At 39.7% G+C, this 17806-nt stretch overlaps 1 protein-coding gene across 1 annotated transcript in view; it reads left to right on the top strand.

Annotated features, from left to right (window-relative positions):
* LOC137276726 (opsin-5-like) overlaps positions 1 to 16884 on the top strand; it is a 44633-nt gene extending 27749 nt beyond the window's left edge. Inside the window, exons 2-5 of the mRNA XM_067808361.1 lie at positions 12065 to 12247; positions 13195 to 13302; positions 15389 to 15714; positions 16591 to 16884. Of these exons, the coding sequence (XP_067664462.1) occupies positions 12065 to 12247; positions 13195 to 13302; positions 15389 to 15714; positions 16591 to 16884 (911 nt within the window). The remainder of the gene's footprint in view (positions 1 to 12064; positions 12248 to 13194; positions 13303 to 15388; positions 15715 to 16590) is intronic.
* Positions 16885 to 17806: the final 922 nt, after the last annotated feature.

Raw genomic sequence — 17806 nt, 5'->3', positions numbered from 1 at the left:
AGACTTGATCGCTGCAACCCTGATCACATGACTCCAACAACGCTCTTCTTAGAAAAAACTTAGAAAGTCCGACTGCACCTCTGCCACACAAGTGTTATTTGGAATCGAATATATCACAGATTTTACTTGATGGAATATAGCTCGACACTTCTGGAACGTGTCAATAGACTTTCGTTTTGTCATATTTCTGAGAGAGGATCGTAATGCTGATTTCTGATATGAAGCAGATACGGCGATTTATCTTGTATTTCTTGTTCGTGTATAAGTAAATTGTTTTTGAACGAAATTCGATCACAGATATAACTTTATATACAGTTATTCTTGAGAGACAAATGGCCTTGATTTAGCTAGCCAATCCCAGCCAATATTTCACTCATTTGTTCCAAGAAGGGAAGACGTACTATACCCATGGGGAGGACTTCTTCAAGCATAAATATCACATCCCCCAAACTGACAGATAATAAATGTGATAAATGAGGAAGCGTTTCATATACCTTCACAGTAAACTTAAGATGATATTTGCTGCCATTTAGTCTGTCGTACAGACCTTAAATATAGGGAAATATATCCAAGAGAGCCCATGCAAGTCTAGAAATGTGGAAAGTCTAGATTCCCCTAGCTTCAGGAAATGAAGAAAGTCTCAGGGCTCCATTTCATTATATTATATTTTTTTTTTACTATGAATTGTTTTCAGTAAAATATGTTCATTTCAGAGACTAGTTGTTAGTCTAGCTTTCATGGTACAAATGTGTCTTTAACATCTGAATTAGTTATTTGACATTAACAAATGTCTCCTTGATCATGAGATGGTGATTACTTAACATATACGCGCAAGATGAAATTATGCAGGATGAAAGGCGACATCCTTGTTTTAGTGAGTGAGTGAGTGAGTTTAGTTTTACGCCTCATTCAGCAATATTTCAGCCATATGCGGCGGTCTGTAAATGATCGAGTCTGAACCAGACAATCCAGTGACCAACAACATGAGCACCGATCTGCGCAATTGGGAACCGATGACGTGTGTCAACGAAATCTGCGAGCCTGACCACCCGATCCCGTTAGTCGCCTCTTACGACAAGCATTGTCGCCTTTTAGGGCAAGCATGGGTTGCTGAAGGCCTGTTCTGCCCCGGGAACTTCACTAGTCTCTTGTTTTAGTGGTTAAGAGAGTTGATGTGGCTTCGAATCTCGGATGAAACTCAACCATAAAGTAATAAATCCTGTGCTTTGCTGAGAAAATGTAATTGCAAATACACCTTCTAAGCAGGCTGCTGAGCTTAGACCCGGTAGCTGAAGACCCCGGTTCGACTTCCCATTGGGGTACAATGTGTGACGGCCATTTCTGGTGTCCCCTGTCGTAATATTGCTGGAATCTTGCTAAAAGCGGCGTAAAACCAAACTCACTCACTCTTCTGATCAGGCATGGACTGAAACACTGAAAACATACGAAACAGGTATTTGTCGTTTCTCATTTGTCTTTTTCCCCTCTTTCCTTTATAAACAATATTAGAAATTACCTGCTTATACTTTTTACATCAAATGTCATCAGGGAAGACAATTCGGCGTCAAAGGCCTATATATACATGTAACCAGTTTTTTTCATGAGGCCCTGAAATGCAAGCCATGAATGCGTCTTTCGTTAATACATCTGAGAAGATCTCATTACCTCGTGCGGATCTGAAATTGAAATGTCCCCAAACCAGTAGGGCTACAGGGATTAATTTCTACATTTGACCAAAGTCCAACGAGACCGTTTCTTATTGTTTGGACATTTGTAGGTTTCCTGTTTCCTTAAAGTTCTTACTGGTGAATTAACACATTTACTGAACATACCGTGGCTTCTTAATACTGTATTATGTTGTCACCTAAGGACCTGTACTGTCAAATGGAAATAGCAAATAATGATCATGATTATTATGCTGAGATGATTGATTGGCATTTAGAAGTTTGTAGGTAATATGACAACGAATGGTATGGATTTACAACTTTTTAAATATTTATGTATTAAAGAAGTTGTAAATCCATACGATTTGTTCTCAGACTATTATCCTGCTGTTTGTCATACTGGTAATTGGCCAGTGTCTGATGAACAAAAGGAAGGCGTTTAGAGAACCCTATAACTCTGCAAAGGAATTCACCAATACGCTCTTGTGTAACAGGAATGAACCAGTTATATATCTGTACGCTGTCTTGAAATATATATTACGGTATTTCGGCTTAATGTTGGATGACAACCTCAAGTGACGCCGATGGCGCTTACCAGAAAAGGACATAAGGTGATGCGACGTTTAAATTATCCAACTCAAAGAAGACGCTTAACAGTTTGGTGAGACTCACATCCACGGTAATGGTAGTGACAAACCCTGTAACAAAATCCACGATCTTAGGTTCAGGAAACCGCCTCTGTGGTGTTTTGGTTAGAGTGTGCACTCGGAGAGCGGAATGTCGCGGTTCGACCCCCAGCCATTTCATACCAAAAGACGTTAACATATGATAGTCCCTGCCTGCCGCTCGACATAAATAGGTACAAGAACTGGTCGGCTCGGAGTCAGTATAATGTGTCTGAGTGGGGTGTTGGTGTTTAATTGCGGCATAATATCTCGGTGAGCTGGCACTCTAAAACTAACTTAAGCTTGGGTTAGTACAAGCAGCCACCGATACACATACATGCATGTCATATGAGCGAGATTTTTTAAGTATGACGTTCAATCCCATTTCACGCCACCTTACTTTTGACGTGACCAAGGGACACAACTACACTGTGCCACTCATGTCCCTGCAGTTATAAAATACACATTACAGATAACCACAATATACAGGAGCATACAGAATGTAAACGTCACATCACCCCTGTCGAAAAACACCGTCAGCATCAAGGTCAGCAATGTCCTTTGACGTTGCCGTATTGAGCCGGACATGGTTGTTCAACTGTTTTCCTTTTGTTTATCAATAAAACTAATCGTGTCTATAATCGTCATTCAGCAGTATTTTTCTGTGGACAGATCTTACATTTTGCCCTTTACAAACAAGCGATTTCATATCACCTCGCCATTAATGTATGGTGTACAGAATGCATCACGTTCTTGATGGGCACGGTCTCAGATGAGCAGGTGCGTCTGCTACAGACTTATAGTTTTCTCTCATTGTTTATCATCACACATAATTTCTACTGCCGAGGTTTGGTCAGGAATAATGCCTTGTTTGAGCCTACAAAATCGATACGTCGCTAAATGATCAGATCGTAAAGTCTAAAAATTAACTTGCTTGACATTACTGAGCTTGCTAATCGATTTCTACTGAAGGTATATTCACTGATTGATGCTCCGAGATGCTTCGGATTATCAGCGACTTATATCGTGCAGAGAGAATCGGTATTTTCGAAAGTGTAGTATGTTTGCTGACCTAAAATAAATCCATATTAACAAAAAGGTGAAATTATTAAAAGGAATATCTACATCAACGAAAGGAATATATTTGTCAACAAAAAGGAATATCCATATTCACGAATAGAAATATCTTTGGTCACAAAGAGAAAAGTTGTATTATCTAGGAGAAATGTTTTACTGACAAGAAGGCATATCGGTGTTCAGAGGAATATTTCTTTTACCAAGAGGATTATTTTTATTCACAAAGAGGAATAACAGCTCTTCTCACAAGGAATAATACACTCATTGGCAAAGAGGAATATCTGTATTCACAAAGTAGAAGAAGAGGAAATAAGCCTTTTTCACAAAGACGGACATGTGTATTCACAATTGCAAAGAGAAAATTTTTATCAGCAAAGACGAATATGTTGTTTACAAAGATAAATACCATCATTGACGAAGAGGAATGTTTGTATTAACAAAGAGGAATATATGTAGTATGAGGTCAAGCTCACTTCCTCTTGGGTCACATTCTGTCTCGATACATTGACTGGACCCGAGAAGGTCCACCTTCAGCAACCCATGCTTGCCATAAAAAGCGACTGTGCTTGTCGTAAGAGGTGACTAAAGGGATCGGGTGGTCAGGCTCGCTGACTTGATTAACACATGTCATCGTTTTCCCAGTTGCGCAGATCGATGCTCATGCTGTTGGTCACTGGACTGTCTGGTCCAGACTCGATTATTTACAGACCGTCGCCTTATAGCTGAAATATTGCTGAGTGCGGCGTAAAACTAAACTCACTCACACACACATTGACTAAAGCTACAAAGTAACGTCAACCTGATAACATATCTCACCTCGAAGTGTGTTTGTGTAACCAAAGTGCCGTTGGTTAGCTTTGTGGTTAAAGCGTTTGCACGCCAAGGGGACGATCCGGGCTCGATTCCCAAAATGATATTAACAATATGCACCCCCCACTGTGTTGCTAGAATATTGCCAACAACGCTGTATAACCATACTCACTTGCTCTTAAATCAAACTTTGTCAGCCATATCCTGTTTAAACCAGAAAAGAAAAATGATACATCGGATCAGCTGACACTTTAAACTCCTCGGACTTCACGTTGATATGATGATATGATCTGTTTGCGTGTAAATGGTATTATTCGTTTGGAAAGTTTGATTGTTAAAAATATGTGATATTGGATTATTTGTTCGTTGGTTAGTTGTTCCAAGTCGCACTAAGCAATATTCCAGCCAAATATATATGGCGGCGGCTTGTAAACAGCGTGGACACGGATCTATACAATTAGGATAAGATGACATGTGCCATGTGCCAGGGGGGTGCCTTAACATACAATCCCTTTAACAACAAGCATTCGTTAATGAGGATGAATTCTAACCGGATCTTGTGATATGGGAAGTGCTATTGCAATAGATTGTCGATAATGGTCTTTAGGTTATCAGATAAGTCGCTATATCAGGTTAGCAGTAACAGTTTATTGTTTATTCAATACTCATTTGGTTTGTTCTCAGTCGTATTACACAGTGGAATTGAAGTACAGCACGATGTAGACAGTACGATTTCTCATTGGACCTCAATAATGGAAGATTGCCTTATTAACGACTCACTCTAGGATTTGTAGGCGTTTAAAAATAAATAAGTTGTATAAGTGTTATTCTGAGACAACATTGACCTCTGTGACGTCACAGAACATATTTTTAAACACACAGACATTTATAACTCGGCTTGTTCTGAATCACATTTGCTTCGGGCAAGATGTTTTTGATTCCTTTGCTCGTGACAATTCTTTTGGGGGTTCTAACGATACCATTTTTAACATTTGTGCTTGAATGGATTGAAATAACATACAAATTGTAGCGAATGAGATGCGTGACGTCAAAGATATCTATAAATAGCCACGGGCAAGTCTTGTCATTAGGGCATATTTATCTAGCTAAAGATGTTCATGTTACACTGCCAATCAGCTGACTACTTATATGAATGGTATAGTAAAGTAGAAGGAAAGGGGGAAATAATTCTTACAATAGTTAATAATCTATTTTGAACAAATAACATTCGGATCAGAGGTAAAAGTGTGATGATAAGCGATGGAAATCTAAACAGAATGTTAAAGTGTATGAAAAAGTCTATGTGTTTAATTTTGGTAATAGGAGTTTAGGGAATCAAATGTTAACATTTTCACACTCTGGCCATAAGCAGCGCTGGTGGCGGAGAGTGAGCGGATGGGTGACCATGTTCTGTAGTTTTATTCCTGATAGTTTCCTAGGCTACGGTCCTTTTGTACATTTATGCAGAACGATATGGTGTCAAGTGACATTCTCCAGAATATGCCTTATGCCGCCAGAATATTACCAAACAGTGAGTGGGTATGAGATGGTAATGGTCCTATCAACCTTCCACACAGGCACAGTTTATGCTGCATACTCCCCATGGAGCTGAGAATGAATTTCGAAAGCACACTTTTTGAACGTATTTGGACCATAATTACTTGTCTGTTTGGTTTTTCGCCGTTTTTAGCAATAATCCGCGGAGAACATCAGAAATGGACTTCACACATAGTTCACATGTGGTAAATCGAACCAGCGTCTTTGGTCTTTGGGGTGACGAGCAAACGCGTTGACCACGGGACTTTCTCACCGCCTCCAAAATGCCTTGGAGATATCAGTTGGAGCCATACATGAAAATCACCATTTGAGACACCATGGCAGTGTGTGTGAGAGAAGAGTGAAGGCCATTGCATCAACGCATACTCAATGTCGAGCGGGTCGATGTTCCCGGTCAGCGTCTGAAAAGCTGTTCATGAGTACAAGACAAAGCAGGAGGCGTACAATGAGTGAGTGAGTGTGGTTTCTCATCACTTCCAATATACCAAAAACACCACTAGATCAAGATCGTCCTTGTGGTTTGGCAGACTGTCAGTTTTGCATAAAGTCATGGCGATGCATACTACAGAAATGACCCGTAAAAGATCTTTTGGACTTCGTACATGGTACCCTGAGGTACACCCGAAGTTGGGTCCTCGGTGCATTGCTCCCCAATGGCCCCCAACTTGGTTTTGGCATAGAGCCCTTACAAAAGTAGCTGGGGCTCCCAAGAAGCTGCCTTTACGAAGGTTAACCTTAAATGTCATTCATCAACCTTGCAATAAGGTTACCTTAGTGACTTACGATCACCTTCGTGCCCTGTGAAAGGAAGCCCTGGACTGCACGATCAGCAAATTTAACACAGATTTCGACAAGGTCAAGGTCACGTCTCGTTAGGCTAAACGTTGTAAACGTTGTAACGAGTGCCCCTCATGCAGGGACGTGTTCAAAGCCTATTCAGGTATTCCTGAAAGGTCGAAGTTCCTAGGGTCTCTTAGGGGATATCACAATGTGCGACTACTGCTGCAAAATCGATGTCAGATGTGAATCAGAATCACTCCGCAGATAAAAAGTCGCCCTAATTCGTCTCAAAGCCGGCCCTACTTCACACAAGATGTCTTTACAAGCTTTGCTATTATTGACCATAAGGATGTATAGTACTGGTGCAGAAGTGAGCGCCAAGTCAATCGTGATGAACATAAATGAATGAAACAATTGTAAGTTCGGCATTGCGGGATTTGACTATATAACAGTTCGAGCAGACCATAAGACCATGTTTTAGCGGGATTTGAACGATGATTTTAAACCGTTTGAAAGGATAAATCTCCGTTAGAACGGGGATCCCCAAAATAATGCTTCATGGAAAATGGAAGAATTTGGCAGGATAAAGTTATAGATCACGGGAGCTGATGGGACGGATTATCAGCAAGCCCCATACATCCCCTGCTCTTCATGTCTCATTTTTATCACATTATTTCAGATGTTTCATGGTTCTCTAATTTCGCAGATTTGTCATATTTGTCACATTTGTATATTCTCACATGTCTCATAATTTCATATTTCTCACATTCTCATATTATCAAATTCAAATTCAATTTTCAAATTTTACATGTTTTGCACATTTCTCATGTGCTCACTGTGGGAACCAACTTACCCTGTGTTTATCTGACATCAGTTGTGTTATGATATTTCACAACCCACACACGCATGAAAATCATATTGTGGACAAACTGAATCAGACATTTGTCACTAAATCCAAAGGAATATTTGATACCGGTTGTATAAAGGAAAGGGAAATATAAACTACAGTTGTATGTATTAAGACCCTCCATGTGTTTGAATTTCTTATTTCTCATATCAGTTCCCACATTTCTGACATTTCTCATGATTTTCGGATTTCTCGCATTTGTCATTTAGCATACGGAAAAACTAAATTGGGTGCAAATGAACAAGAGGTAAAAGAGCGAGTGAAGAACGCCAAATACGAAAAAAAACCCAAAACATTTTAGTACTATTAGAAGAGGAATGAAGTTGAAAATCAACCAGGTATAATTGTATACTTGAAAACATTAATCAAACTATGACTTCATCTCAAACAGCCGGTTCCCGATAGCAGTGTAGAAATGCACTGTAAGAATTTCCAACGGGATTAAGAAAATTCTGTTACATGTAACTCTGTACAGCCATACAGAAATTGAAATGAAACCTTGGGAGCAATGAAAACATATAAACCAACTTTCCTTGTTGATAAGAAAACATTTCTGGAGAAGTGTAAATAAGTGAGAACGAGAAATATGCCTCGGAAAAAGCAAGACATTTCAAAGTATCAAAATATAGATCTATTAATTTGTCTTAGCAATGTCAGTTGACACTGTTTAAGGTTGCAGTCATTCATTCTAGACATCATTTTAACTTTTGCTTTATAATATTTTGTTGAATTTTCTTACAATGACCAATTGTGTATCTGAAGAGGTTAATATTTGTCAGACATATTCTACATCGAGCTGGATTGAACAGTAATTTCTGCCCAAAGGTTTCATTAACATTTGACCATAAAGACCATTTTGTACAAACATTGATCTTTGATATTTCAGATTGAAAGAATATAAATGTGGTTATAAGGAATAACAATATGTTGGAAATAGAATTAATTAACCTCTTGAAGTCTCTGTAAATGTGTCTTATCCTTTGTAACATTTTGCCGTTATTTAAAGACGAGGAATAATATTTACCGACAGGAGACAGAAGATGGAACCATGTTTTCTAAGTTCAGAGGTAATGCACGTATGTAATAATTATGACATAAAAATGTTTGGTTCAGTTGATATGTAAATTCCATCAAGAACCTTTTCATATCATGACTCTATTTACTGACCACCCTATAACGCCATGTCATTGTAGTTAACAAGAGGTAATGGGTTTGCAGCTATTTTAGCAAGATTCCAGCAAAACCAGGCAGGGACACCCAACATGGCCTTTGCACATTATCTTACCTCACACAAAAATGTCGTTTTCTGATTGGCTAAGCGCTCTTTTATTATTTTCAGTGTACTCACTTACAAGCGAGGTACATTGAAATGTACCCCGGTGCCAATGGCAGGTCATCTGGTACTTGGTGGTAGTACTTCTTTAGCTCGAATATGCACGGAAATGGGTTGATGTAACCTCGATATTTGTTTACGTTTCCTAAGGTGATTGTATTATGCCCACGTGGAGCATCGAATCCGGGTCTTCGGTCGGACGAGCGAACGCTTTATCACTCGGCCACCCGGCGTCCTGATTCCCCTGTGCCAGACATACACTGAGTACACATTGTTTGTGTTGGTCATTTCTGACTTGGACCCTTCGATGAGCTAAACGAGGAACTGGAAAAGATTTACACGTGTAATTTCATCATATAGAGAATCGAACCCGGATTTTCCGCTTGACGAGAGAACGCTTTAAACACTAGGTTACCTTACCCCTCTCCTGTTTAACGTACAACTATAAAATTAATGCCGAACAACATGTCTTCATCTCTTCTTCTGACAACGCAATCAGAAACTATATATTTCAATAGTGCAAACATTGAAGGTTATTTTATCAAAACATTATCTTCAATTTAAACATAGCGATAAAGACATTTACCGTCATAATCAACCAGTTGTGAAATTTAGTCCCATCAAATGTGTCACTTATACCTGTGATCTATGAATGTCAATACTGAACATTGATCATATTCATCAACACACTACAGCAGGAACTGTCAGGAACAGCGAACCGAAAAAGTATTTAAATGTATCCTTGGTCATATATTCCAATAACCTCTCGAAGAAAAAACACATATATATTTTTTTCTCCTTATATGTTGTCAGTGAAATGATATGTTGCCTAGCCTTAGACAAAACTGGTACTTTATTACTGGAGTGCCCATCGATTTGCTGTCAGTGAAGAACGAAAATATTATTTTACGGAAATGAATCATTGTTTTCCAAATTGAAATGTATTGTATTATATCGAACTACTTTCACTTTCCAGCACAAATCCCGCTGGGCTGTATATGTCAAGCAACCCTTTCCATAATACCATTCTACGAATATCAGTTGTTCATTGTTTTCATGCGACGGGGTAGCCCAGTGGTTAAAGCATTCGCTCGTCACCCCGAAAGCCCGGGTTCTATTGTCCTCATGGGTAGATAGTGTGAAGGGTATTTCTGATGTCAACCGCCGTGATATTGCTAGAATATTGCTAAAAATGGCGTAAAACCCAACTTACTCACTCACTATTATGAGACATGGACGCCCCTGTCGTTTAAAGTAGATACACTAGACTAATATGATTGTGAGTTCGAATCTCGGTTCACCATGCTGAAGTAAACGCGGTTCAAAGTAAAACATTCCTGCGAACAAAGTAAAGTTACATTTTTCAAGGGATTGCGTGTTATGCTACTCTAAAGAGGTGCTCACAATATCAGCCACTGGTTTTGAGATACTAAATTATTTACAGGTTGTCGTGTCATCTGTAGGTTGAAAAAAAGTCAGCTGAATACATGTTGCAGGAAATGTCTCAATGAACGACAGGTCCCAGAAGCCTATCGAATAATTGGATGAACTTAATCTGCAACACAAATACCACCGGAGGTGGTTTCTACTTCATCAACCTTCATCCCGGAAAGGAAGCGATACTATCATTTCCATGGTTCCGCTAACGGCCAGTTATTATCGACCTTGACATTGGTCCTATCGGAACGCGGTTAATGTGACGAACGCCACATTGCTCGGCAATTTGCTACATGTGTCCATTGCTGTATCAGTCACAGAGGTCTTCCGTGTCACTGTCATGATCAATGCATTCCAATAGGTTAATGATTATTTTTCATTGTCAGTAGAATGACAACAAATATTTTCCAGAATACATGAATACAGAACCTGTGAGTTCATATTGTGTGTCTATTCTGGGCACATATCTGGTATGAATAGCGACACGATAACACTTTGACGTTTTCTTGACGCTGCACAGAAGGGTAATCCAGCTGACGAGGTGTTGCCAACAATCTAGTCTGTTCCAGACAATCCAGTGATTGAATCCAAACAGTTCTTCTTAATTTTTGATACGATGACATGAATCGACCAATTCATCAGCTTGGGTCTTCTTACGGCCAGTACACCTGCCTCTCGTGCCAGGTATGGGTTGTTTGAGGCCAGGTGTCCATTGTACAACAAAATGTCAGTACAAGAAATGGTGTACATTCAGTATTTTTTTAAAAAAAATGCTTGCATTTTAAAAAAAATAAATTGTGGATGGTATCAGGGCCTATTAACTGTATCGCTGATTACGTGATTTTTTTTCAAAATAAAGAATACAAAGATCCACGAGAGCCTCTTCATGGCGCAGTTTGTCACTGCTTCCGGATATGTGAATTGTTGTTTGACGCCATAATAGTTGAGCTATGTGTCCTGCTTAGTGAGTTCGGCGAGTGGTTAATAGCATGAGAGTAGTGTGATACCCAAATAGCACTGGGGCTGACCACACCATGTGGTCCAGTGACCTCACAGAACAACTGTTACTTTTCGTATGCCTACTTATACCCGGAAGTCAAAAATGGTTTGGCGATATCAGAATCTCTCTCGGGAACACCCGATGTCATCATCAGATGACTGTGTTGTCGACTGAGGTTATTGATTCTGTCGCTTTCTTTCAGTATGGAGGAGTTTCACCTCTTTCCCAGTGCTGAATCTGGGTTGGTCCAGTCGTTACAGAGTTGCGTCCCTGTGGCAAACCGGGATCCTAGGACCGTGGGTTCCAATCCCGGTTGATTATGTTTCTAGGTTTGTCATCAGCGCCTCATGACTGGTTTCAATCCCGCATCAATCTATGTAATGATTTAATGAAAATATTACGAATAATGAAGTTAAGAACCAGGTCCTAGATTTTAGAAGTGCCTTTAGAAAGTCGTAAGGTAATGGTAATGCATGGTATTTACGAATATCTTAGCGCTAACCGAGTTTCGAAAATCTAGGTCCAGACTTGCTATTCTCGAAACGCTCGTAGCCCTACGGAGCCCCATTTTTAACACACTAGTACTGGTTACGATTAAAGTTAATACTTCTTAGTACTACGAACGCTTCGGGAATACGGACCCAGATTCACTGACAAGCACTGCAAAACAAACATGAATGTCCCCAAGGCGTTTGAACCAATGTAAGATTTCGCCAAATGGAAACAATGCGAATTTTAAATAAAGTTTGAAAAAATGACGATCCAAGGTTGAAATTATATACGATTTATACCATTTATAATTTACATTTATATTTACTTCTTCCTTTGTTTCAGACCTCATTGCTATTCCTCTCAACACACTCGTCATATGCCTTGCATACCGTCTGCGGAGGTCTTTTACTGCCTGTGATTATTATATAGTCAATCTAGCCATCTCGGACCTCGGACATCCGCTCATGGGCTACCCGATGACCATCGCTGCCACCTTTTCACATAGGTGGACATTTGGGAAAATAGGTAAGACCGCACCCACAAAAATATTTCAGTCCATGGTGAATTGGACCTCACGTCATAGAATGGACAACCTGAACGCGTTCACACTGTAACAGAGGCAATGTGTAGGTATGAAGGACAAGGTGTTCTCTAGAGGACTAGGAACCGGGTTCAGTTTCGAATCAGGGTTTTGATATTTAACGTAGCGCACGGCAATATTCCAGCTACATGGCGGCGGTGTGTAAATAATGAAGTCTGGGTCAGACAGTCCAGTGATCAACGACATGACTATCGATCTACTCAACTGGAATACAATGACACGGGTGATCCAAATCGGTGAGTCTGAGCTACTATCCGGTAGCTATCCTCTTACAACAGGCATGGATCGTATCCCATTTGCGCAGATCGATGATCAGAATGCTGTTGATCACTGGATAATCTGGTCCAGACTCGATTATTTAGCTACAGTCGCCAAATAGCTGGAATAATGCTAAATGCAATGTTGTTAAACAGCAAACAAACAGAATTGTCCACATCGTTGGATAATCTGGTCCAGACTCGATTATTTAGCTACAGCCGCCAAATAGCTGGAATAATGCTAAATGCAATGTTGTTAAACAGCAAACAAACAGAATTGTCCACATCGTTGTACATTCTACATTTTCAAAATCATGACAGTAAACTCTTCCCTAGTTGCTGTTGATCACCGGATAATCTGGTTCAGACTCGATTATTTATCGACAGCCGCCAAATAGTGGAATATTGCTAAATGCAATGTTATACAGCAAACAGAATTTTCCACATCGTTGTACATTCTACATTTTCAAAATCATTACAGAAAAAACTTGCCTAATCTTTTGTATTATCATAATATACATACTATAATGGCACTGACCTTGAACTTTTCAGCAATATTTCTCTTAAAGACTTTATGTGTGGCATATGTTTTAGTATGTATAATTCTGCTGCAGGATGTGATATTAATGGGTTTCTTGGCTTCTACTTCGGGGTGAACAGCATGACAACCCTCGGGGTGATGAGCATCGTCCGTTACATCTCAGTGAAGAGGCCAGCATTAGGTCAGTAGGCCATGTCCCTGTGGGATGTAGACAACTAGGTTTAGTCCTATCGCCCCGATGCTTGCTGTTATTGGCTAGATAATTAGATCGATGTGTCTGGCCTGGTGTCTTGTTAAGGGCGTCTTCGTACAACTGTTGTAATGAAATATTTGCTTGCCTGTCCCACATGCATGTGAACAGACCACTGTGGTACTGTAAACTTGTGTAAAGGTTCGGAATTTGATTTGACTTGCGTACATTTGTGATAACAACCACCTCTGGGTGGGATACCATGTGCTTGACATCGTCAGTTCGTACAGAATTGAACCCTTGAAGGTACCGGGTAGAAATGACCTTCAGCAACCCATGCTTTCCATAAAAGGCGACTGTGCTTGTCGTAAGAGGTGACTAATGTGATCGGGTGGTCAGGCTCGCTGACTTGCTTGACACATGTCATCGGTTCCCAACTGCGCAGATCAATGCTTATGTTCTTGATCACCGGATTGTCTGGTCCAGACTCGATTAGTCACATACCTCCGCAAAAGAGCTGGAATATTGCTGAATGCGGCGAAAAACTAAACTCACTCACTGATTCGTACAAAATTGTAATATTTAAATACAATGGACACTGTTGTTATTAAAGTTGGGAAATCGTATGATTGTGTGAACGCTTCTTGTCGCTTGATATTTGTACCCGTGAGGACCCGGGTCAGATTTCTTCAGCAACCCATGCTTGTCGTCAGAAGCTCTTAATGGGATCAGGTGGTCAGTGGCCTGATTGACACATGTTTCCCAACTGTATACCGACGATGTCATGCTGTTGTTCACAGGATTGTCTGGTCCAGACTTGACTGTTTACAGCACGCCGTCGTAACGTTGGTGTATTGCTTAGTGTGGCCTTAAACAACAAACAAAATTCCAAACGTACATATCTAACTCGAATTAGTTCCATGTTTAGCTCATTCTACGACCGACCTCGGGAATGACCATCACAAACAAACAGTGTGTACTCAATGTATGCTTGGCGCAGTGTAGCCTAATGGTTAAAGCCAAACCACGGCAATAACGTCACGCCAAAGACCGGGATTCAATGCTCAACATGGGTGTAAAGTGAAGCCCAGGTCTGGTGGCCCCTGATGGACTATTGCTAAAATCTGTGTAAAACCACACTCACTCACTTACAAGGGAATTAATGGAATTATTTTCGTGTGATTAATTGTGTTCTCCTACGATTCATGTCTACAGAGGACTGCCTATCGTCTTCATGTCTACGTTGTAAATCGATATGGGCACGCAGACAATAGACTGACCTCAGTTAAGATGGTATATTGTGTTTACATTCAACTGTTTCTTACGCTTATTTAACGCTTTCAAAGGACACATGATCTGCATCAGGGCAACGGGAAACGTAACACTCAATGGTTCAATGGGTGTTTACAGAGAGTTATTTCAGTCTTCGGGAAACGTAACCAACAGAATAACATTACTGTGAAGAATTCCAGAACAAGGAAAGGTTTACCATGACATTGACACATGAATCTTTTCAATGCATAACAATAATCATTTACAGAACCAGGAAAAGTGTAACATGACATTGACACATGAATCTTTTCAATGCATAACAATAATCATTTAAAGAACCAGGAAAAGTGTAACATGACATTGACACATGAATCTTTTCAATAATAATAATCATTTACAGAACCAGGAAACGTTTAACATCACATTGACAAATAAATCTTTCCAATACATAATAATCATTTACAGACCCAGGAAAAGCATAGCATGACATTGACACATGATGATGATGGCTGATATAATCTTTTCAATGCATAATAAAAATAATAATAACAATAATTTACAGAACAGTGAATTGAATACTTATCGTCACAATGGCATATGTCACGTATTTCTCCTTCATGATGCTTGTGCGGAACAACTGACCAGCATAGTTTCTAAACTCGTACCAACAAAAATGATGTCGAATAATTTTCTTGAAACGGTCATTGGTAATGCATAATAATCTACCCGGACTACGAATATTGATTTTGAACGAAATTCATTTTAGTTAGTATCTAAGTAATTATTTATTTTCTTTTTTTTCCAGTTCAAGTGCACAACCGATGGAAAGTCCTCACCAGCCTCCTAGTAATTCATTCCTATGCGTTGTTTTGGGCAATCACTCCGCTGGCCGGTTGGGGCATGTACGATGTAGAAAGATATGGCCTCTCTTGTACTCTTCTGTGGAGTCACCCAAACAAGTCGTACCTTTTAAGCAGTTTCGTGTTTTGCCTGGCGCTGCCCATTTCGGCCATGGCATTCAGTTACATCTCCATAACAAACATAAGCACGGCAACCCGCCAGAAAATGCTACGATGGAAGCAAAACACACGTTGGAAACACTGGTCATTGCAGGAGCTTCGTCTACTGAAAGTACGGTCTTCTTGCATTGTCTTCTTTCTTGACTGCTAGCCCTACGTGATAAGTGAGAAATTCTGGATGCCTACTTCCTCGTTATAAGGAACTCAACTTTTCGGAGTTCTTACCCCTTCGTGGCTAAACCTTATGAAGGAGTAGGTATATACCCCGAAACGTTGTATTACTCCTAGATTGTATGTATATAGGGACCCGTGAAGTTCGGGGTTGGAAGTGGTCTTCAGAAACCCATGCTTATTGTGAGGGGTGACTAACTGGCTCCCAGGTTCGCTGACCTGGCTGACACATGCCATCCTATCCCAGTTGGGTAGATTGATGAGTATGCTAACATAAATTACATAACTAAAGAAAATGCCATCCACAAATTCTCTGTTAAGGATAATACGTATCAATGCCATTCAAGCTCCAGCTCAATATTATACATGCGCTATGCAATATTCCCGTCATCCTGTCTTTGCTGAAGATTATTTTGTAAAATGTCATTGAAACGTTTTATTTCAAAAATCACATATGACACTTTGATTGTTAATCATATGAAGAGGATGTTGTCTCTCTGCTCCTAAACATAAACAGGATTACAAAGACAATGGTCATTCCGAATATCTAACTAAAGCTTTGCCCCATCAGCAAACTACATCGCACATTGCAATCCTGTCTATTCGTCCTTAAAATGTGTATCAGTGATTATTGTGTATCTGTTCGTGGAACAATGAAGTCAAAGGAAAATCAAAATGTGTAATAACAATTCGCTTGATGTTGATATTATTCATCTTGATTTTTACACCAAGAAAGCAATATGTTTTTTTTTCATTTTAAACATTATGCGATAATCATGTACATTTTAGGTAATGTAGCAAAATGCTTTCTTTCCAGGTAACGATTCTAATGCTGTCTGTGTTCGTTCTCGCCTGGACGCCCTACGCTGTCGTCAGTATGGTTGAAGCCTTTGCTTCCAACGTCACAATTCCCATGTATGTTTCACTCGTGCCAGCCCTCTGTGCCAAAGCATCTCACATCCTCGATCCACTTATATATTTCGGAATGAATAAAAAGTTCAAGCGTTTGATGCCATCGCTGTTCAACCTTTCCACGCTCCAAGACGGTGAGCGCACTCCCAGCAGCGGTGGGCAATCAGCAACGCCAAGGAAGATGTTGTTTTCAATGTAATGTCTGTGTGTGCTCATCACTCGTGCTCAGTGGTTATGCAGTACAACGAATGCCTTTCAGGAGAGCATGTTCTATGTGTGATAACGTGAACAGAAGAAGTTGAAGTTGTGAATTTTCTCATATATAGACATCCATGTGCAGGGATGCATGCAGCATTACCATTATGTGATGATAACTAGTACCATGAACACCTACTAATGCTTCTGTAATCAACCGTGCGATCCATTGTTCATACCTTTACGTGAAACTATCGAAATCTCAGCTGGATGTGAATAACCTTGAGTGTTTTATGTGGAAATATAATTCAGGGAAACGTGGAGTAAAGCGATTTCGGAATATGTGTTTAAACGCAATGTATTTATCGTTGTTGTAAACTATTTGTTTACTGCTTCAATGGGTGTGGTTAATTTTTATTCTAACAATCGTGCTGCTGACATGAGCATTATATTCAGATCGTGTGTTCAATTATTACACTCCTCAGTGTCTGCTTAATGAGATGTTCATGGGAATCCTTCATGGAATCCAACATTTGATTCTTCGTTTAATCTTTTAAGGAACCTTCGTTAATTCTTTATAACATTCTTCATGGGATCCTTCGCTGAAATGCATGGGACTTTCATTGAATCATGGATCTTTATCGCCGAATGGAGTTGTAATCTGTTTATTAATCCCATTTGATAATGGAAGGATTTCTTCGAGATGAATTATACATCACATATATGCATACCGATCTTTTAATGGCATAAAGAAAGGACGGTGCCGATATGCAGATGATGTTTGCCCTTCACTTTATGACAATTATTTCTTTAGAGAATCACGTGTCCTTCAAACATTTCTCAGAATATTTAACTATTGTGATATATACAGTTAAATATATGACTACTGTTTAACTATTCATCGAATTAAATTATGTCGCACTTTA

The sequence above is a fragment of the Haliotis asinina genome, chromosome 1 (assembly GCF_037392515.1).
Source record: "Haliotis asinina isolate JCU_RB_2024 chromosome 1, JCU_Hal_asi_v2, whole genome shotgun sequence".
Lineage (NCBI taxonomy): Eukaryota > Metazoa > Mollusca > Gastropoda > Lepetellida > Haliotidae > Haliotis > Haliotis asinina.
Note: the sequence above shows the minus strand (reverse complement) of the source record. Positions and strands in the feature narration are given on the sequence as shown.